The 23,869-nt window shown below is 42.9% G+C and overlaps 1 protein-coding gene and 2 long non-coding RNA genes across 3 annotated transcripts in view; 1 reads left to right on the top strand and 2 right to left on the bottom strand.

Annotated features, from left to right (window-relative positions):
* Window positions 1-412: 412 nt before the first annotated feature.
* On the bottom strand, window positions 413-1,486 carry LOC125943362 (uncharacterized). The gene is made up of 2 exons (XR_007465776.1): window positions 957-1,486; window positions 413-798 (listed from the first exon to the last, which is right to left on the bottom strand). It is a non-coding gene; the product is annotated as an uncharacterized LOC125943362 (long non-coding RNA).
* Window positions 1,487-2,559: 1,073 nt separating this feature from the next.
* LOC125943359 (uncharacterized) lies at window positions 2,560-8,065 on the top strand. The gene is made up of 2 exons (XR_007465770.1): window positions 2,560-2,985; window positions 7,702-8,065. It is a non-coding gene; the product is annotated as an uncharacterized LOC125943359 (long non-coding RNA).
* Window positions 8,066-11,924: 3,859 nt separating this feature from the next.
* LOC119440801 (zinc finger protein 629) overlaps window positions 11,925-23,869 on the bottom strand; it is a 48,997-nt gene continuing 37,052 nt past the window's right edge. The window contains exons 5-6 of the mRNA XM_049663059.1: window positions 22,126-22,488; window positions 11,925-12,742 (exon numbers count right to left, since the gene is read on the bottom strand). Of these exons, the coding sequence (XP_049519016.1) occupies window positions 12,080-12,742; window positions 22,126-22,488 (1,026 nt within the window). The 3' untranslated portion in view covers window positions 11,925-12,079. The remainder of the gene's footprint in view (window positions 12,743-22,125; window positions 22,489-23,869) is intronic.

Here is a 23,869-nt window from a genome sequence, read left to right as displayed (position 1 = left end):
AGTTAATTGAGGCACTCTAACCCACGGCCTTTGTTGGGAGTCAAAACCACTTGGAGAGATGGGCGAATCGGCCACATCTCCAAATTATCTCCAAGTTGGATTCCAATTGACATGGTGAAGGTAGAGTCGAACCCACTACCTTGGGTGTTCATTAGAGGGTAGTTACTTAAGGCAAGTTAATTAGGGCAGAGTTAATTAAGGCACTCGAACACTCGACCTTTGGTGGAAGTCAAACCCACGACTTTTGGTGTTAAGGCAAAGTTAATTAAGATACAAATAAGGCACTCAAACCCTCGACCTTTGGTGGGAGTAGAGCCCGCAACCATTGGTGTTAATTATGACGAAGTTAATTGGGGCACTCGAGCCCACAACTTTGGTAGGAGAAAACAATAGAAGTAACAACGCATGCAAATGAGAATGACAAATAATTTAATTAATGCTTCGTGAGTGCGCAGGCTTCTGCCTTCATCCTCTTCAGTGTTCGCTAAAGTGACTGTCAACTTTTATATATAGTTCTAGCGCTCATCAAAATGCGAAAACTGTGCTAACAAAACCGTAAATCCGCATTTTGATCATTATGCATCATTGCAAATCCTGCAATGGATAAATGAAAAATAGTGAGTTCAGTAAGCACTAGGTAAAGCACACCAGTGAAACTCACAATGTCATACCAATGTTACTTTTTTATTTATACAACTGATAAAGCTTTATTACAAAAATGATCGGCCCCCAGCCACGCACATGTATGAAATTATTCATTACATGTTCTCGCTGTATACAAACAGGTTAAACGCGGATCTAAAAGAAAAAAAAACGTAATCAAAAACAGATTCTTGAAAATTAAACTTCATTAAAACACAAGTAACGAGTAGGCACAAAATGACTAGCAGGCACAGTGCTGCCACAATTATAATTAAAAAGAATAAAACTGATTAGTAAGAGGTAGTATAACATACTAATTAATGACCAAAAGCGCATGGCCTGCTTGCCAGCACTTGCTTCTGGGGCCACCGGATTCAAGATAGAAAGCCAGTACTTTCTAGCTGCATTGAAAAATATATGGTGAAATAAATTCCACGCAAGCAGAATCCAGAGATGGAATGTTCATCTTGATAGGCAACTTGGTCAGGCAGCTTCTCAGATCACAAAAGTGCCAATAACATAATGCTGCCAGAGACTTAGAGATAGGCATTGCAAATGAGAAATATCCATGACACTTGGAAGAGGAACGCAGGAAACCAAGCGATACAAACATGTGCGAAAATTAACCATCAAAACATTGCCTCCCGAGTATTCCCGTAAGCGCTCCGCAAGGCGAACAAACGTACCGCAAATAGCAGTCAGAAGCACAGCTCGAAATTTCAGCACGCAACTGTACAGTTCTGCCTAGTATACACGTACTTGGGCCATGGTAAACCGCACAAAAGTCGAAAAGACACAAATAAAGCACACGCTGCTCACGCCCGGAACATTGCTGCGCACTTGCATCGAGGCGCGTGTTGCTGAATTGATATCAGTGGCGACGCGAAGTCAGAGCTATTGCGAGTTCAAGCTGGTTCAAGCTTCTTTTTTTCTTTATAAATTGTCGTAATACATCAGCAAGTTAAAGGTTACGTATTTTCAACAGTGTACTAATAGATATAACTGAAAAATAAAGCATCTTTGTATGAGAAAGAAAATGACGTAACCCAGACCGAAAGCATAGCGAAAAAATGGCGAAAGTATTGGCTTTTACGCGCGGTGTCCTCCAACAGTGCGAGCAAAGGTCGTGCTAAATTGCAAAATAATTAATTAAATGCTTTTGCTCCCCTAGCTTCCCATTGTTAGGCATTAGAGACAATTTGCTTGTATTTCTGCGGCATAGTGCGTGCATCTGTACTCATAACGCACTATGTACGATCAATGCACGAGAGCTTTGAATGTGCAAGAGATGTCCAAATCATAAGGACATTCGACGTCCTCTGGATGACCTTTGACTGCCACGTACCAGTCGAACGTACTATAGATGTAAACTGGACGTCGTTAAATGTCTTGGATATTTGGTCTTTTGTGGTACATCCAATGGATATTTGTGGTTCACTGGGTTACTGAAAGCCAGATAACTAAATTAGAGTGTACTAGAACCAATTCTAGGTCACTCTAACTAAATGTAGTTAATTTTGTTTACCATTTACGATTACCTCCTCTTATTGGTCGAATGCGTTGCGAATGGCATACATGCATTCTCAAATAATGTACAGTCAGTAAGGTATTTTCTTCTTACCTTGTAGTAGTCCTTGTACTGCGCTCCAACGTAAGCGGCCAGGTCGGACAACAAAGTACCGAGAGAATCGTCGTCACACCCAGCAAACTCGTTGCGAGAGACTAGAGCAGACAGCGCGGAAGTTAACGTTCGTATACTTGTTTTTAGATATTGGAAAGAGAACACGCATTCTACGCGGTCTGTTAAAATGAACACTCCCATCGTGGTAATGCGCGGTGATCCCTCACGCAAGTTTAGCGCAAGTGCGATAACTTTGGTGAGTGTGTCACATATAAGCTTCAGGTACTTATCCCAACCTCCAGCGAGGTCTAAAACCAAAAAGTGTGCAGTGTTTTGTTCAGAGAATGAAAGCCGCCTTGAGGATGCTGCTGCGGAGCCGTCCATGTTGGAACACTGAATTGGTAGCAGACGATAGAACACATAAATGACCATCTGGGAAATGTAATACAAAAGGCTGTGCACTTATACGAGGAAATAATTGTTCAATATTAATCTTGTTTTATTTACTACTTTGCTGTCGCTAGTCTCCGCGCACGCTAATTATAAGCCAGACAAATAGCCAAGTGGCCAAGTCACCAGAAGTTTCTCAAGATACGTTCACTTTAAATGGGTAAACGAAGAAAAGCGAACTTAAGAATACGACATTTAACGTCTCACTAGAACGCAACAACGACAACATTTGTGCGCGTTGTGTTCTGGCTGTTCAACGGTGTCGCACAAAGGTAAGCTGGCCTCCCAGCGTCGCCGGTGACAGGAGAACAGGGATTCGACTGCGCGTAATGAAACTGCGACGTGCAGTGGTCTTCAGCGCGAGTTTCGTCGATGGAACGCATATGTCCTTGACGCCCCTTAGCATTCAAAATATTCAAACCCATCTGGGTTCCCGTTACACAGATGGCGGTGGGCGAACGTAAAGCAGCTTTCCCTTGTCAGGATTCAGGAATATCTCGGAAAAACGCTACTTACTCGGGGATTGTCATTCCTTTTAATCAAAAGCATACATACGCATGTATCACATCAAGTAATTAAAGAGGCAAACGACATCAAGCTGCTGACGTGTGGTTATCGCATAACAAGTTCTGCTTTAGCAGTGAGCAACTCACACGAGATGTGCAGCAACCCAGCCATGTGACTGTGCTATATGACATTTCGTGACATTGTTCAATGCAAAGTTTGAACAGTGCACCATGTGTGGAGAATTTGAGGTGGAGCAAGTGCTTTACATTTGGTGGTCATTGCCTGTTTCTCAGTTCGTAGCTGTTCCAGCAGCATTCACTTTGTTAAAAAGAATACTATTTGAACTAGCAAAAGTTTCTGAAACTAAATTTCATGCATGTTTCATTGAGAGAAATTAACTTCCACATGTAAAGCCTTGTGTAGATAGCCAGCTTCAGTTAATGAATCCACTGTAACAATGAAGTATTTCTAAGCGGTGACGTCGCAGCTGTATAGCTATAGTTAGCTGTTCACGGGTAGGCGTTATGTTAAATAGCATCGTAGGTTATTTTTATCATGCTGACACCATTTACTGTACTGCGAGAGCTCCCCTGAACGCCTGCCATGCACTTTCATGAGCACATTCGAACAGGCCACTGCAAATGTGAAATAAAAACCCAACTCTGAAACAATGGGTAGGCCATTATACTTCTTAGTTCGAATTTACCCACTTCTTCCTAACCCGACAGATAACTGTTAAATATTCCTGTTTAAATCAGTGCAGATTTTTGCTCAAGCATTGTGTCATCAGTGCACTGTTCATCCTTACCTTTAAGTACCAAGCTATGATGATATGCCCAGTTCTTGCAATAAATTGCCTGCTACAGTGCACATGGAGTGAAGTTCAACTGCCTATCCGTCAGTTTTGCATATAAATTTGAGAGCTGCGTGAGCTCTGGCACAGAAAATTGTCTTGCCTTTTACTAGAATCTGAATTTCTGTTAAACATGGTTCCATAATAAATTCATGATTAATGATCAGCATTTCTTACACTGCCAGCAAAATATTGGCTTAACTAGTTCATTGTAGTCAACTTGTGTGTATTCAAACTCTTCGTAAATGCAAATTTTAGTTTTAGTTATCAGCACCCTGATTTACCAGAAAGTGAATAATATATGAATAGTGGCATTAATCTTCAGATCATATATTTTACATTATTGGAGAATGAAAAAGTGGTGCTATTTTGTTTATCAGGGCAAAATGATGCTTGTATCTCAAACCTACTTTGTAAGTTGGAGCATTATTTTTACTGAGAGAGAGACGAAAATTGTTTCTGATAGACGCAGACGTCACAAGGCAAAACACCTATCCATAATAGAGAGCACATGTTATAGAAGGTCTGCAAGTGTAATAGAAGATGTCTTCCAAGTATTAAGGTTAGAATTCACACATCAACATTGGTCGAACAAGGAGCATCTCTGGGGCCAACGTTTCGACCTTTGCTCCAGAGACATCCCTCCATTGTCGATCGTCTCCACATTTCTGTGCGTCTCAATTGTTTGGACACTGAACAAATGCAGTCATATTTGAAGAAACTTGCTGTGAGATTTTTGTAATCATCCAACTTTTGTTGTTGCTTTTGTTCTTTATTTAGACACTTTTCTTTTTTCTCATTTTCAAGTTCTCCTGACCATGCACTGCTTTAGGTAGGGAGCAATCATTTAATACTAAGCAGATGCCTCGTTTGAACACATCACAAGATATGCATTTATTTGTATTAAAGACCAACTGCAATGGAATTGAGGAGTGCATAAAAAAGCCTATAACTTCAGATAGTGTGGAATATAGCCTCCATGCAAAATTTTATGTTGTTATGCCTGCAGACAACGCTTGTGGTCGTGCCACTTATCCCAACCAGGGGAATTAGCATGCATGTTCACTCTCTCCTACTTCGCATATGTTTGCTACATGTATAATAAACCATTAGTCAAGTGTGCGTACTTTCATCTGTCCCTAGAATGTCCATGAGGTCATTCCATGCCAAACATCCCAGTCATTGCACTCAAATACTCCAGATTCCTTCAATACAAAGTTCTCGTTCTCTTTTTGGAAGAAACAATTATTTCTGTGACCTAGTGAATTTTCTCCCTAAAGGTGTAACTACCAATTAACTAAATGTAAATGTAAAATAAAGTTTCATATGCACACTTCTAAGAATAATTCTTTGTGTAATTTAGGAAGTTAGTTTCCTAATACGTGGGTGCGGCTGGAGTCATTGTTATGCAATTTATTTATTGTCTTTTTTTTATCACATGCAAGATATACCATTTTTAAAACAACATATTTATAAATAATTTCTCACGGTAGGTACTCAGCCATCTATTGTTGATATACAGGGTGTTCATTTTTAAGTTTTACGGACTTCTTAAAAATGACCTGTGGCAGGTAGCATAATTATTATCGTTTAGCTGGGTCATTCGAAGAGGTGGACATTAGTAGCACGAGAAATCGAAACACATATTCAACTAATTAACAAAATTTACTAATGAACTTCTTAGTTAATTAATTTACGACACATATCGCAATTTACGAATTGTAGCCGGTGAGCGAGGATGACACCAGTTTCAAGATAACTTTTCCTAAAGTGTGGAACGAAATATATGGGCATTCCAGTTACTTTTGTGCTTCAATGTATAAAACAGCATTTTGGTAAAAAAGTAACTGGAACAACAGTGCATTTTTACGGCGAGTTTGATAGCGCATATCTTCAAACTGACATCGTTCTGGAAATTCATGCCAAGTGGATACACCTGACAAGATCACCGGCTACAATTTGTAAATTGAAATATGTGTCGTGAAGTAATTAACTAAGAAGTTAATTAGTGAAATTTTGTTAATTAGTTGAACATGCGTTTCGATTTCTCGTGCTACTTATGTCTGCCTCATCGAATAACCCAGCTCAATGATACAAATTATGCTACCTGCCATATGTGATTTCTAAAAATTCCATAAAACTTAAAAATTAACACCCTGTATTAGTCAACATGCATATTTTCTCACCAATTATTTCAGCCCCTTTTTTTTTTTCCCCAGAAACATATTGTAAACTTGAAGTACAATAAAGCATACAAAGAGGCAGCAATTTCACATTGTAGCAGTTCATCAAAAATGAAGGGCTGGGTGCCTCTATCAGTGCATGTTTTATATATTGAGCAGGTGGAATTTATTTGAAGCTATTTTTGTTTAACCTTTTATCCCTTTGACTGCCAAGTTTTATTTTTCTGACTGCTACACAGGCCACCCCAGGGTTTTTTTGTTTTTTTTTTCTTTTTTTTTTGGGGGGGGGGGGGGGCATATTGGTTCAGTGGCTTTTCATGCTTCTTAGCAGCTGGTTTTTCTGACACCCTTTTCTCCCATTTCTGCATTAAATGCGAAGCATTTCTTGGTGAACATTTGCTACTTTGACAGTATCTATCTATCCATCTAGCTGCCTACGTCTTTGTGCTCTCATGGTCGTTTCATTAACTTGGTATGTACCTAAATTGGCATACTATGACAAGAGTATATGACGAACATAAACGATGTGTCATGACATGCATGTCATGTAGGTCATGAAACAGCCGCCTACATCTTGGTGCTCTCATGGTCGTTTCGTTAACTTGGTAGGTACCAAAATTGGCATAGTATGACGAACATAAGTGATAGGTCACGACAATAACCCAGCGAAAAAGATTAACACTCAAAAACCACTGAATTGGGTTCCGACGTGGGTACTAAGTGAAGGAAACACTAAAAGATGCTGGTAGAAGTCATAGTCATTACCATGACTCAGCAAAAATGACAATGACTCAGCAAAAAAGATTAACACTCAAAAACCACTGGAAGGGTTCGGGCGTTGGCACTAAGTAAAGGAAACACTAAAGGATGATGGTCATGAGCATTACGCAGCAAAAATGACAATGACTCAGTGAAAAAAATATTAATACTGAAAAACCACTGAAATGGGTTCAGACGTGGGCACTAAGTGAAGGAAACGCTAAAGGATTGTGGTAGAAGTCACAGTCATGACCATGACTCGGCGAAAAAAGATTAACACTCAAAAACCAATTAAGTGGGTTCGGATGTGGTACTAAATAAAGGAAAAGGCTAAAGGTTGATGGTCGAAGTCCTAGTCATGAGCATGACTAATTCTTTCACCTTAAGGTCTCTTAGGTGTAGTTAAAGAGACTCCTGAGGACTCATGACTTGAATGTCATGACATGCGTGTCATGTAGGTCATGAAAGAGCCGCCTACGTCTTGGTGCTCTCATGTTCGTTTCCTTAACTTGGTAGGCTCCCCTGCCCGCACACTGCTTCGCATAACATTGATTCCCACAGGGTGTGGGATCTGCCGGCTTTTTTTTGTTCATAAATTTCTTCGTCTGTCATAGATTGACATGCCACACCGGTCATGGCCATGATAGCCCTTCTGATACTCAGTCCCTGCCATTCTTTTTTAACAGCGGAACTGTTGTAGGTCGAGGCTGCGCCGTCCGTCCATCCACCGGTGTCACACAGGTCACGTGACCAGCAGAGGAGGAGAATCGCGCTGGGGGAGGAGGCAACCAATACGAGGCCGTGCTGGGTGCGAGGAGGAGAGGCGATGGGTATAAGAGAAGGTGTTTCTGTGTGGCGCGCCCTTTCGGTGTTACACCGTGCAATCATTTCACTGAACCAATGTGCGGACCTCCATTCATCCGTCTGTCACACACGGAAGTAAACAAGCAAAAATTGCCGCCAAGATCTTTTGTGGTGACTTCATACTGCTTTCATTACGACACAGTTGCAGTGCTTTTATTGGAAATAGATTTTTACGAATTTCAAGAATGTATTACTGGAAACCGGACAAATTCACTACTTTGGTGATGGACGCCACTACATAAATAAAGGAAAAAAGCTTTTGAATCCTGTGCAATCACAAAAACAATTTTGGTATCACAGTGGAGCGAAACTTTTTTTTCATGACATTCCAAGTCAAAAGTGTTGGCGCAGAAGGTACCAGCAAAAGCAAGCCTTCAGCAACCAAATAGTGACACCAATTCAGCTTTTTGCATGGGATAACGGCAAAAGGTCCAGTGGGCGCCAACGAACACTGGACCTCCTCTATTATCTGTCCCTGACAGTCCCGAACCGTCCGAGGCGGTGCTTTCAGCCAATGAGCATAGTGTATGCAGCATCTTGGACAGTCCGCGACTCTCAAGGACAGGTAATCAAAGAGGCCCACCGTTGAAAAATGTGAGAAGTTAAGCGCAACAATGGCCGTTGAGCAGCATTTACACCAACTGGCAACGATACATCTTTCATGGCATCAGTAGTGCTATCGAGTTGAGTGATAATGGTGTGTCTGTGTCCTGGCTACTTTATGCAGTCTTTCTCGAATTTATTATTTTATTTACGTTTCAACTGAACAGCTTGAAAATATACATTTCTGGTAATATATCAATGGTGGATGCATGAAAAGTGACTATAGTACCTACCATAAAACATTTAAAATATATATTTATAAAAATCTTACATTTCAGCATTATACAAAAGCAAATAATAAATTAGTTACTCTGAAGATAAACCTCAACTGCACCCAAGTACCAAGAATCCAAGTTCCTAGATCACCCAAATTTTATTCTTGCAAATGTGCACATGAAACTTTTTATTTTATATAATTGCCAGTTTCACCTCCTCAGAGAAAACGCAGTCGTTGGTCGCATGATGTATAATTTTTTCTTCAAGGAAAAAAAGAACTTTGAGAGGAGTGCTATATGTTGTGCACTGAATTGCGATGATTTTTATGCAGCAATCCGAAGTGGTTGTGCACGACTACCGAGATGCTCGGCATGTCTTTATCCATTAGAATGATGATATCTGATGAACGAGTGTAGCCTGCGAGAACACCCACAACAGTCGCCCTCTCCCTGTTAACAAGGAAAACATGTTTCTAGCAAACTTATCTGTCCACGGATCAGAGTTTCCATGGTAAGGCAAGCTTTGCTCCCCATTCTCTTGGGGCAAGGCGGAAGTTAGCAACTCGTGTCACCATCTCGGCATGAGTATCGCAATTGCCAAGTCGTGCGAGTGACTGTTCTGCTCTGCCAATAGATTGCACAACCAGAAACTGGTGGCCCGAAATTGCAGGAACAATGCTGACGCCATGCACGAGCAAGCATGTGCTCGTGGGGCTTGGCATTCTCTGCAGCTGTTTACTGCATGCTAAATTTCACTGGGCTAATTAGATGGAAGTGCCAAACTCCAGGGTTCGGTAAAAACAAGGGTTATATATAGGCTAGTGGTGTTGCAAGAATGGGAGCCAAATGCAAGTTACATAGTAGATATCCAAGGGCACAACTAGCTTCAATGGTAGTGTATTTGCTATAAGACCAATAAAGGTCATGAATAAGCAGAATTTTTGTTGAGATTCAGGATTTACATTAACGCCATTCATCATGCAGGTTTCTAGGAATCTGAACGACAGCGACACAAAAAAGAAATAAAGATGTCTTTGCAGTGTTAAGACTTTAACCAATCTGTAGCATAACACCCTACCAACTTGCCCTGATGGCCATCCTTCCAAGGCACTGCTCACAAAATCTATTGCAGTTTATATATATACACATACATATATGTTTTGTTTTTTCTATGTCGTAAGGCAGCCCTCCTCAAAATTGAACTATTGCAGTTATTCAGAAGCAGCTGTCTACCACTCTGCAAGAATAGCAAAACAAAGTTGCATAAGCAGAACACTTTGGACGAGTTGGCATTCCATGATATAGGTAGTGCATGAAAAACGAGGACAAAAGGAGAGAAACACTTCATGTGTCTCTTCTTTACCTGCATTCGGCCAAAAGTTGCACCCATCAAAACTCCCACTGTATCAAACTCTCTCTGCTTAGGCATGTATTAATTCCCCACTAGTATAGGTCAGTAACCTGAACGTTGAGTGAACGTAGGGACGTTGTGGTCCTGAAAGCCGCCACGATGTTCAGCATCATGCCGTCAGCTTAGCTGAAATCATGTTGGCCATGTCGACACACTTAGAACCACGAGATGTGCGAGGAGAGCATTTTTATCCCTTGATGACGTGCTTGTCAAGAATACATTTGTTTGATTAGTAGCTATGACTGCATATTTAAGTCATTATTACTGAACAAAAGGCACAGACAAACAGATCACGTTCTTGACACTACTCTGGAACAGAGTGGCAACTCCGGAGTTGGATTGATGCAGAATAATTTAGCACTATTAAACATACGGAATGAAATGACAGCCTGCTAGTAGCGTACCCAGGATCTCTCCTAGGGGGGGGGGTTGACAGTTTGCCAATACCATCTGTATAGCACTAATTTCAATTTGTTCACGGGAAATTGTCAAAAAATGCGCTTTTTGTGAGTGTGCAGACGATTGCGCGTCTTACATCTTAGTTGCAGTACTCAAATGCGCAAGGAAAGAAAAGGGGTTAAACAAAAGAGGGGGGTTAAGTCGGCCTCAGGGGGGGGTTACAACCCCCGACCCCCCCCCCCCCCCCGTCGGTGCGCCACTGCAGCCTGAGATTCCGCAATGAAGTTGGAATGGGCACATAATACTGGAATTTTGAATGTTGATTTCAAGATGGACAATCAAACCAGTAAACTAGACTAGACTTGGCCAATATGCAGGGTGTTCTTTTCTCTTTAAACCATACAGAATATTTAACAATCACCTGTGGAAAATGGCGTAATTTAGTCCTTCAGCTGGATTACTCAAAATGGTGGACATTAGTCGCATGCAAAAATCCAAATGCATAATCAACTAATTAACAAAACACACTAACTTCTTAATAACTTTACAGCACATAATGCAGTTTAAGAATTGTATCCGGTAAGTTTGCAAGGCATATCCACTTGGAACGACTTCTAAGGATTGCAGGAATTTCGCGATATGCGCCATGAAACTTGCATAAAAATGCACTATTCTTCAGTAGGCCGATGAACAGGGCTAGTCGGTGCACCTCCATAATTACGTTGCACTGAGTTTAACACTGAAAATATTGTTACTCGAATGAAGCGCTGATGACACAGACTTTATACAATGTATTTACACAGCAGATTGAAATGCTGGCCAATTTAGCTAACAGCTTACGTGCGAGTCTCTTCGTCGTTATCTTTGTCAGGACGACTGTGTTTCGACCTTCTTCAATGGATGTATCAATATGAACGACTATGACAAGGAAGGATGAAGCACAAATTACCAACCCTTTAATCCTGTCAGTGAACATGTTTATACACATGGCTTATATACATACTTAATTAACAAATTGCCGTTTTATGCATTGAAGCACAAAAGTCACTGGAACACCCACATATTTTGTCGCACACTTCAGGAATGAATATCTCTAATCTAGTGTTCTCCTGAAAATTTGTTCCAAATGGATACGCCTTGCAGCCTCACCAGCTAAATTTGTAAATTGCGATATGTACCATCAAGTAATTAGTTATTTTTTAATTAGTTGAATATGCATTTTGATTTCTTGTGCAAGTAATGTTTGCCTCTGAGTAATTCAGCTAAATGACTAGAATTATGCTATCTGCCATAGGCGATATTTTTAAATTCTGTGTTGTCTAAACAACCAGTATTGTATTTCTTCTACTGGGCACTGTGTGGTAAGCTACTACACTCATCACAATTTTGCCCCATAAATAGCCACAGTTAGACAATGTGTGCATGCAACCAGAGCATGCCTGTAGCAGGCATGCTCTGCTAACATTTATTCTGGAAAAGGCTGCACAATTCAGTGTCAAAGGCAATCACTCCCATAGGGCACAACAGAACTACAATGTTTAACAGTCGCACTTGTTAACCAGCTAAACCGGCTCACTTTTTGTTTATGTAGACAACAATTGCACTCGTCCCCCTGGACACATTGTGCGTCTTCATGTGCACCTGGAGAGACTCGACATTGACAAAGTCACGCTGACACACTTCACATGTTGCCACAGGTCGCGCTGGCTCGTGCTCAGAGGCCACGTGTTGCTTGAGGTGCAGCTTGCGCGTGAATCCCTTGCCACACTCGGAGCAGTAGAAGGCCCGCTCTCCGGTGTGCTTGCGCATGTGTGCTTGCAGGCCAGCAAACTTGGCGAATCCTCGGGAGCACACTTCACATTGGTGGGCATGCTCACCCGTGTGGGTCTTGACGTGGGAGGCCAGCGCCGTTGCAGTAGAAAACTCCTGCGGGCAGATCTCGCAGTGAAACTGTCGTTCCTGCGAGTGCTTCTTGCGATGCGAAGACAAGTTGGAAGCAGTGGAAAAACGCAGTGGGCAAAGTTCGCACTTGTATGGCTTCTCACCCGTGTGGGTGCGAATGTGCCGCACCAGTGTGTTGTTGAACGTGAAGGAGCGGTTGCAGATGGTGCACGCGTAGGGCCGCTCTCCCGTGTGGATCTTCATGTGAGCATACAATGTGGAGGCCGCGTTGAAACGCTTCTCACAGACGCGGCACGCATAGGGCCGCTCCTTGGAGTGGGAGTTTTGATGTACCTGCATGGAAGAACCATACACAGTCACCATAGAACCAAAGCAGGCGCAGAACTGCATAAGGTGGCAAAGATTAAGGAGTCACCAGACGTGACCACAATGAGAGGTTAGTGCTGCCACTTCAGCAACGTCCATATGATGCAAGAATCATAGGCCTTGTTGCTGCTTTGTCCCTCAACGTGTGCTTGTGACATTCCATTGCTGATAGAGACTGTGAGAGACAATGGCTTCCTGTCAATTCAGAAGGGATGGTTTCACCTCCAATGCATTTTGAAGATGGCAATTGAACCCGCCTGTTTGTTAGATGATGCTGCCATAAACACATGCTGGGGTATATATCCAACGGAGAAACACAAGAGAGAACACCGTCCACTGCACTTTGACCTGGCATGCAGTTTGAGGACCAGCAACAGTTCCTACCTGACAATAAAATCAACAAGACTGGCACATAACGTAGCTGTATATCCAAGCTCGAGAACAAGGACCGCACAAAGAGCAATGAAATGAAAAATCTTAGGACTAACGTTAAGAGACAGGAAGAGAGCGGTGTGGATCAGAGAACAAACGGGGATAGCCGATGTTCTAGTTGACATTAAGAGGAAGAAATGGAGCTGGGCAGGACATGTAATGCGTAGGATGGATAACCGATGGACCATTAGGGTTACAGAATGGATACCAAGAGAAGGTAAGCGCAGTCGAGGTCGGCAGAAAACCAGATGGGGTGACGAAGTTAGGAAATTTGCAGGCGCAAGTTGGAATACGCTAGCGCAATACAGGGGTAATTGGAGATCGCAGGGAGAGGCCTTCGTCCTGCAGTGGACATAAAATATAGGCTGATGATGATGATGATATCCAAACCTAGAAATAAACCCATATGCTACACCTCAACTGGCAATGAGGATGGCATTGGATGGTGTGAAATGCAACTGAAGTGATTTGCATTAAGAAGACATCACAGCAACAGAAGAAAGGTGGAACTGCACAACTGTGAGTGCCATACCCAAAGCTAAGCTGTGGCATCTCGTGAATTGGGACAATTGGTAAACATCATACACGGAATGACTGGAGTTGTTAACAACTTTCCTGCCATAATGACATAATAAAGGAAAAGTAAGCCAGGCCTTTCTTACTGTTGTTGGACATGGAACATACGGGTGGATATGCAACCTGGCAGCTTCAGACAAGCCATTGTCTATGAGCAAATCCTATGATATAAATCACAAATGAGGATTTGACACAAATCCAAGCATATGAGCAAACCTGCAATTGGTGTGAAACTATGTTGAACCAAGACCCAACAAGACCACGGAGAGAGAAATTTCACCATGGAAAGCAGTTCATGAACAAAACCACAGTGGATTATGCTGAAGTAAACGTCAGTGAAGTGCAAGTTTTGTGACTCTCTAGATACCAGCCTTTGATACAATTTAGTCGATCGCATAAGAGATGCTAGCATTCTAAAACAACTTCTAACGAAACATTGACTGGCCTTCAAGTTGGCAGCAGAGTTTGCGACAGCGCTACTAGCCATAAGAGATGTCGAGGAGCTGCAATGAGAGAATGAGCAAGGGACAAAGCAGTAAGAAGGCAAGTCGTCAAAGAGAAGAGAAAGCTCAATTGCAAGGCAGAACATAACGAGAATTTTGGTCGTTGTAAGTACAAGATTCATCATAGGTGCAGGAAGAATACATTTTCAATTGGCATGCAAAGGTAGCCATTATTCACCGAAAAAAATACTGCTCCTCTCACTCCACAAACTGCAAATCAATGCATGAAGATGACAGCCATTCTATGCATTCACCACAAAGAGCTTTCCCAAACAAATATAACAGTAGGTGCACAGATTTCAAGAAAAGTCAGACTTTGCCATGAGGTCTCCGGTAATTAACACAAAGATGTATACAGGGCTGCGATCGCACAAACAGTTCGCTTTCCGCACGTTCGGTTTGACTGGTACATCACAAAGTGGGAAATCTGCGGTACCGCCCCGCTGTCTCTGACGGCCGCTGACGCAATCACAATTATGATCAATCCAAAGAGAGCAAGCGAAGGAACGGAAAAGTGAGCTGTTCGCACGCGCGATCACACCCTAGGCTATCTCCACAACGTGGAATGACACGAGTCAGCTGGGACCACACTCAAGCCATACAAAAGTAAGCCAACAATACTGGAAGGAAAAGCCAATGTTGCAATTTCCTACAATGGGCAATGCTATAACCTCTACATGGTGAAAGTTGGCAGAGTTCCAATATACTAAAGGAGCAAGGCTCCAAGATGTTAATGTAGACTGGCATCAAGTACAGTCATAACAAGGCACATAAGATAAACCTTGAAGCTATGCTGGAAAATTACAAAGGACTATTCAGAGATGGGCGTGGAGAACCCAAAAATTGTCAAGGCAAAGCTCTGCATCAAAGAATACGTTCAGCCTAAATATGAAAGAGCTCAGTATATGTTCCTTACTCCTCAAGACAGAAGATAAACTCAGTCAACCGGAGGAAGAAGGAATTGTAATCACACGTTTAACAACCAGCAAGTAGTAATGCCTGGTGATGAAGGCAAGTTAAGCATTGGTTCGGGCTAGTTGGTAATCCATACTTAATACTGTTTTAGCACAGAATCTACAAAAAGCACAAATGGACACAAAAGGGACAGGCACTACAAAGTATGGCTACTAGCGCCTGTCCTTTTTGTAGATTCTGCATTTTGTAGATTGTGTGCTAAATTTTCGTAGGCGCAATTGCAAGCATTACTGCTTCCAAATACCATTATATGAAGAATGGGAAACGCCTCATGATGAGTTTTCAATACATAAGGGGCCCTACCAGGCTTTCCTTCAGTCCAGCGTGCAGTAAGGTTGGGTTTAGTCAGCGCTTGTCCTTCTCTTCGTGCTGTTGCCATTTATCGCACTGATTTCAAGTATGCCATTTTATAACGAGGCATTGAGGAAATAAAGATTGGGACATAGTTGTCAGTGGAAGAGGTGAACAGCACTTGCAAAATCTGCAATGAAAGAGCTTGAAGAAAGGAAAAGTATTGCTTCTTGAAAGACTCCATTGAATGCTTGGTTGACTGCAGCCCTAGTCCCAAGAATGTGGAGGCAATCCTGCACACCACGACACCTGGAAATATGAAAGACCTGCTCCGTAAGTAAATGCTGCTCCGTAAATATGAAGCTGCTCCGTAAAAACCAGCGGAGTGGACCGGAACTCTGTTCAACATAGTATTTTCTTCATGCAGGCATCTTCATTCTTTTACTGCTCACCATGCTTGGTGGCGCCATGGTAGTCGTGAATTTCATGGTACTAATGGCGGACACCATGGACAACTTGTCGTAGCGCGCGGCATCACCTTCTTGCTGCTCAATAGTGACAGCTCTGACTCTGATATCTCAAGTTCTGATACATGCAATTAATCAGACAAAGACAGCAACGCTAAAGCCACTGCTTATGAGCGGGCATTAAACAAACATGTTTTCGTTGGCACTGGCAATGAACAGCGGAAGCAGATGACCACCTGCAGGATATCTTGAGTAACTGGATCGGTAGAGAACTTCCACTCTCACTCTGTGCTCCAGTGGCATGGATTGTTCCAATCGTGAATTAGAAGGTGTTGATCTGTGCCAGAATGGGGTGATCGATCATGGAGTTGGCCGGCTGCTCCGAATTCACTGTGGGAATCCACCGTGAGTCAAACTTTTCTCAAATTGATAAGGAAGCTTTGAGCAAAGTCCAAGGCATTAAGAAAGTTCATTGGTATCTATATGAATGAAAATTTACCGTGTTAATAAACCCCAAGCCTCCTGTACACATCCAAGAGTATGTCAAGCACAGCAACTGCTTGAACACAGCAATGTGCTCCTTGTCAGGATATGACCGAGATAATGTATGTCTCGGGAGATGAGACCCTAAATACTGTCCAGACTATCCATTGCCACAAAAAATCAATGCAGAAAATGAAAATATTGATGAAATTACATGCACACATCAAGTACTACTACCTCTGACCCACAAACAATTTAGCACAGATATGAGACGGGACAAGACTTTGTTGAAGGTGCTATGGTTAATTATGAAAGGACGGCTGGAACATGTTGACTCATAAGAACTTGAGTTGTACTTCAGAAGAGCTAACCATCAACCTTGGTTATGTATTATGTGGAATGAGAGTGACTGGAATGGGCACGTTGGAATGACCAAAATGAAAGGACTAGCTAGATATTACATATGGTGGCCTAAGCTAAATCAAGACACTGAACAATCGCATACCATGTCAAGAAAAGAAAAAGGAAGGTCCTCGGGTACTGTTTTACCTGTGGGAATATCCTAAAACGGGCACATTCCAAGTTGCTTATTGCGTGGGACCATTTCATGGAGCAACATTTCTTTTTTTGATCGATGTACACTCAAAATTGCAAGAAATAATCCAGATGTCAGCAACTACATCAGCAGTAACTGTCAAAGTGCTTCACAAAATATTTGCAAGATTTGGGCTTTCAAGGAGAATGGTGACCAACAACAGCAGCCAGTTCACATTCACAGTTTTGTGACTTTGTGCTCAGGTGAAAAATATTTTCATCACCAAATCATCCAGCGACAAATGATGCAGCTGAAAACTTTGTAGGCACATTCAAGAGCTAAATCAATGCCAGCTTGAGAGTATGAATGACCACAGGCAGTATATGTGAAACTTTTGCACGCCTACACAACACCTGAATGACCAGCTGCATTCCAGCTAAAGTAATGACTGGAGAGGATTCAGCAGAAAATTCAACCTCCTGTGATTCACACTACAAGAAGTTGAGAATAAGAGGGAATGAAGATGCCCCATAAGCTCCTCCAAAGAACATTGTGCTTACGAAAATGACTCAGTCTGGGCAAGGGACTACAGAATCAACAAAAAGTAGACACAAGGCACTTTGAGCTGTGTTCTCCGAAAATATATATACAGTAGAACCCCGCTGATACGTTTTTCACGGTACAGTAAAAAAAAAAAATGTCGCAGTTTCACCCGAAAGGCGAAGCATCAATTGCGATAGCAACTTAGTAGAGAGCTATACGGAGTAAGGATAGCTGTTATATCAGCTGTATAAGAACTTGGACATGCAGCAGCACCAGCAACGCGCAGAACTGTTGTTGACGCCGTCGACGTTTTGCCCGCGTTTGCACCGAACGAGCGCGGCGCAAGTGACTGTTGCCGGTGCCTCTGGGAGTGGCTCGGGGGTTTTCGATGAGATCAGAACAGGAAACTCGTCGAGCAGAGTCGGAAGTCTTTATCACCTTCTCGCCTCGCAACGCTTCTATATAAATACGCATTTGGTGCCGCAGCTAAACGTCGCCTCCCTTCCCTCCCTCCCTCCCGTCCCCCCACAGCCTTTCGCGCGATGGAAGAAGTCGCGTTTGCTCTATGTGTGTGTGTGTATATATATATATATATATATATATATATATATATATATATATATATGGTGATTGTAAAGGAGGAAAGAGAAGCTTAATTCTGCAGCCCTTCAGGGAGCATGGCGCAGAACGCGCGTTTGTTCTCCGCCGTGTGTTCGCTCCCCGTGAAAGCGCACGTCCCTTGCGCACTCGCACATACCGAGTCCGGCGCGCAGCGACGATTTCATCGCCATTGATGTCATACGGAACCTCACGACGACGGCAACAGCAGAAATCCTCTTTGAGTGTCCATATAATTACTATCGCACTAAAAAACGTAAGAGCCGGGAAACAGGAAAAATTGAGAAATGGGAGTAGTGTTGAACTGCACACAATATTATTTTAATTCTTACGTGTGAAAAAAAGTCGTAGTTTCGCCCGACAGCCGAAGTATCGATTGCGATAGAAAATTTGTAGACAGCTATACAAAGTAAGAACAGTAATTTTATTGTCCGTATAAACTTGTAAACATTCGCTTATTAACTATATTAACAAGCATGGTGTCAACGCCCACAGGCAAACATGAACACATCACACTCGATGAGCGCGGACACGTGCTGTCAAACGCTGGCGTGAGGAATTTAAGCGCCGCTGCAGAAGCAAGCAAAGTGACCTTTGTGCTGTTGTCTATCGCTTCAATGCAAACTGAGCGCGAAAACACACAGCCCGCACAAAGCTACAAGCCGCCGATGCACCTACACTACTGCGTAGACTCTGCCCACAACGCAGATCGCTTTCAATATACGACCCGCGCAGTACGCAGTTGATGCCAGAGCACAACGCTGCCCGCTATCCCTCCGCCCTCGCCGGTGCCTCGAGCGCAACGGAAGAAGGTGCGCTTCCTCCATGCTTTTCTTTCTTTCGCACCCGAGATTTAGACGCAGTCATCTGCTCCCCTCGCACGCTTCACTCGCACATACAGCATACAGTGCGCGGCGACGGCGTTATCACCCTTAGACTTTATACGAAACATCTATGAGCCAAAACCAATTTTAGGGCTGCAACACGTCATAGACACTATCTTTAGATAGCAAATACGGATCTCAAAGGCCATACTTTTGCTGGCGGAAACCGAAAATACGTCATAAGTGTCGCCCCCGGCACTTTGGGCAGTCAATGCCATTGTCAAGCAACCAAGCCAAGCGACATGAAAAGCCGAAATGGCCACTTAGGCCGGCGCGGGGTGGCAGTTCGCAACGTATGATGCTCCCGCAGTTGCAACGTAACAGCGGGGTTACCAATGCATTGGGTTCTACGGGAGCTGTGCCGGGACCGGCTGAAAATGACGTAACAGCCGGCAAAACGCAGCACCCGCGAACGTAAGAGCGGGGTTCTACTGTAGTAGTATGTCTGCAAGATGGGAGCATGTGGAAACACCACAGAGAACAGCTGTGGCATGACAGCAGTCTAAACTAGAAGAACTGGAGAGATAGACACAAAAGATAAGGATACAACAATGGTCATACAAAAACCCAGAACCAGCGAGTCTCCTTTGGACGTATAATGGAACTGCAAAAGGAAAGCAACTCGCCTCAGATGAGAAGATGCTGAGTATAATGGAGCACAAGACTGGCACATCACATAGCTGTGTATGTTAATCCAGAAATAAACTCAGTTGTCAGCTGTCCCCCCTGCATTCATTCGGTGCATCTCACCCACATTATTCCTGTAGACAAATCAGGGAGCCTACAATTTCGCTTGCTTGCGCTTTCCAGTTTAGCATGGTTATTCGACGTACGCTTAACGAGTTCGGGCATTGTAAACAAACAAGTAGGGCACATAGGTAATACAACTGTGTTTGCAAAGTACGCTACAAAGACCGCTTGAAATTCAAACAAAAGCTTGCATGCTCTTATTTTCAGGTCAGCCAGTAGCTGTGACGATTTGACGTGTCCTGCCTGCAGAACGCAAGTAGGCAGCAGCAATACAAACAACAAAGGGATTCTCATCAAAGCATGCAAAACCGCCACTGGAAATGTATGAGGAACAAAGAGAGAATCAATGGTCGAGGCCTCTACAGCAAGGAAGGGTAGTTCTAAAAACATTCTACTTGCGTCTACTAAGCCCGTTTTTAGAAATGCTTCCAGTGGCATGCTCCCTGAGCCAACAGAGGATTAGTACATACCATTCCCAAAGGACAAAACTCTAAACATGGTGAGTTCCCAAGCACTTTCTCTCCACAGAAATAGGTCAGTTACTCAAAAATACTATATTGAAATCCTTGTACTACTCATGCAGAATTCAAAAAAGCAGACTTTTCAGCTTATTTTATCCATTATTAATCAAGCCCTTCCTTCCTAATAAATAAATACAGTGTTTTGAAAGAATGCACAATGATTCTTAAACCAATTCACCCTTGGAGCATCACTTCTGGGGGGGGGGGGGGGGGTATTCTGTAAGTGTCCACCAAGTGGACATGTCCGTTTCATCTGCTAGTGAAGTCCTGATTGGCTGGGCTGGGGTATGCATGAGAAGGAGAAAGGCACCCCCAGCCGATCAGCACTTCTGCAGCAGACGAAATGGGCATGTCCACTAGGTGGACACTTACAGAATACCCCCCGGTAAGAACAAGAACATTTTCAGCAAGTGTGTCTTACTGCTGAATCAACTTTGTCACACGACAATCCGATAAGATCACCACGAGCTGGTACATCTTCCACAGCTTACAATCACTAACACTTGACTTTTCATGTATACTCTAATACATTTACATGCCCCTTTTATGCCAGTAAATTGTTGTAGAGACTTCACAGGGATATCTGTTGCTTGGGATAGGGTGTGAAACAATATGTGGTGTGTCGGCTGCTATGTTTTAGCTATAAAGCATTTAAAAAGGAACACCAAATGAAAATATTAACTCCAACTAGATTTAAATATTAGACTTCTGTAATGACGAAAAGAGAAAGTCAGTCGCACCACCTGTCGTGGACTATGGTGCCTCTCCTGTGGGGTCAGCGCCAGCCGATTGACAGAGAGCACCACAGAGGGAGGTCACGTGGAGATTATGTCAACTCCATTTTGGCACAGGCGGTTCAAACTGATGAGCAGCAACAGCATCTTCGGCGGAAAGTTTCTACGCATTAAAGCGACACATTTGCACACAGATGATCGACTTCTAGATGCCCAATTTATCGATCTAGCTCGATATTTTCTGTTAGTTTCCCTTTAACAATCAGCTGAAATATGCTAACTGCACTGAGTCACATCACTAGTATGCCTACAGTTCCCCCACTCACACTGCTTGAAGGTGAAATGTTCACACAGGCAAGATGGCTGGTGACCAGACTTGCCTTCATCGTCATGACATGTTCCCAACAATTACATTCTTTTAAATTTTACTTTTCTGAATGCAGTTAAATAAAATGACAGGAGCACACAACACCTGACAAGGGTTCACGAAGCTACACTTGCCTTTGAAGCTAGAAAGGCATTTTAAATCCTTGTTTATAGAATGAAAGCATGCTCATTTCCGTCAATGTAGCACACAATGTTCTCATTCCAAGCGCAATCCAGACATGTTCTAAACAGTAGACAGTCCCTTTAACAGAACAGAATAGCACAGAGACATGCATGAGCACTGTGAACACCGAGTAGCCACGTGAGTGAATGAATGGGCGTAGACTAACAGTTTTATTAGGATTTCTATAACATGATAGTTGTTGTATACGTATAATACCTACGTTATTTGCATTCAAACAATCAATATTGTTTGCATCTTGTGGAAGAAATGTTATGGCGTCTGAGCATGGTTTTTGAGATAGTGCTAGTGTCACAAACATTAAAATTCTGCAGAAGTCACTTGTAGCTGGGCAATGTGATGGACAGAATTTTTTGTAGCTGGGCAATGTGATGGACAGAATTTTAATTTTTTTTAGAAATGGGCTTTTGGAAGCGACCCTTGATGTCCACCATACTGAACAGGCACGATGGGTATAGTATTGACATCACCTTGAAGTTGGCTGGATCCTTGAAGGTCTTTGAGCAGACAGTACACTGGAAGGGCTCCTCCCCAGTGTGCCGGCGCATGTGCACCTTGAGCGAGGTGCTGTGCCGGAAGCACTGTCCGCACACCTTGCACGGGTAGGGCCGCTCGCCAGTGTGAATGCGCCGGTGCCGACGGAGGTGGAACACCGTCGTGAACTCCTTGCCACAGTCGACGCACGCGTGCTTGGGGCCCCCCAGCAGGGCCTCGGTGTCCGTGCTGCTGGCACCAGCTGCAACATGCTCGGCCAGGATGCAGTGTGCCTGCTCGTCCACTGTGATGATGTCACCAAGCACCCAGATCTCGCTGCTCTTCTCGCAAGGCTCCACCTGAAATCATAGCTTATTGCATTGATGCCAATTCCACTGTAGAAGCAACTTGTTAACGGTACGTGCTGTTTTTCCACACGTCCTAGTCATTCACCAGAACATCTGAATCGCTGCTAAAATTTTCAAGCGAACCCATTTTCTTTCAACTCCATCCTTTAGATGCTCAGAAGGCAAGTTTTGTTGGACAAAGTTAAACCAACGTGTAGTGCCACAACGTGTAATGTAAACAAACATGTAATGCCAAATAAAGTCCCCCCTTACTAATTGAAACGTGCTACTGGCACCTTTCACGCCTCTTTCTGGTTGCAATAGTAGTGTGTTTCGATTGTCTTGTACAACCAGCCTTAGCCCTATTTCTGCACAAACTTGAGCAGGGGAGCCGTGCACTTCAATCTCATACAATGCTGTGTTGGTTGTTCCAGGGTTTCGTGGCACACATTTTTCTAATTGTGCAATTCAACCAAATGGACCTTAATACATATGCTTGCAATTTCACGTGCAATTACTAGGAAGTGCATTTTCTACTTTGTCGTTTGGCACAATCCATTCTGATGGAAAAAGCTCCTTTCAATTTGCGGCATTTCTTACTTTATAGTAATTGGCTCAACATACAGAATGAACTGTAAGTGGTTTTATGCAGTGCTCTACAGAATGAGTCCTAAGGTAACCGTGCAAGCCTTTTACGTATATGGCTACATGCATGATAGAAAACACGACCAACAAAGAGCAATTGCAGCAACTAGAACTTTAAACAACGATAATTCTAATGACAAAGCTGTGTCCTGCATGTGTCAATAAAGCTTCAGGGAGTTTTTCCCAACAGCAGATATGCTCAAGATAGTTCTGAGGCAAGTTATATATACAGAAAAGGGATTGAGCATGTCACGTTTCCGTGGTCCTTTAGAGCATGAAAATTCAGCATACCTGCCAAATTTGGGTATGCCAAATACAGCATACCCAAATTTCTCATAAACTTTACAAATTTGGGATCGCTCTATGATTTTATGAATATTGGGTCAAGTTTCATGAAAAATAAGGTGTTGAAATTTGGAGTGGCACAATACCGAAAAAAATCCGTACAAAAAAAATTCTGATGGTGGCAGTCCAAGATCGCATTTGCCAGAGAGGAAGTTGCTTCGAACCAGTTTATTCAGACAAGTACTTGAAACAAGTCTAACTGGCAGCAGCAAACTCTGAAAAAGTCACTATGATCTAAAAATATTGCACTGCTTGTCAACCTGCACTGTTCCAAGTTTGTTGCTGCTTCTGCACTAACTCCAACAGTAAATCATCGTTCAATATTAAAGTGCTTATGTATCCCAAAAAAGTGGTGTGCGCTCAAGGCAAACATCTCCCCCACCTTCCCTTCCTGTCGTGTCTG

Source organism: Dermacentor silvarum, chromosome 2 (genome assembly GCF_013339745.2).
Source record: "Dermacentor silvarum isolate Dsil-2018 chromosome 2, BIME_Dsil_1.4, whole genome shotgun sequence".
Lineage (NCBI taxonomy): Eukaryota > Metazoa > Arthropoda > Arachnida > Ixodida > Ixodidae > Dermacentor > Dermacentor silvarum.
The sequence above is the reverse complement of the archived record's forward strand: the minus strand, read 5'-3'. Positions and strand labels throughout refer to the sequence as shown.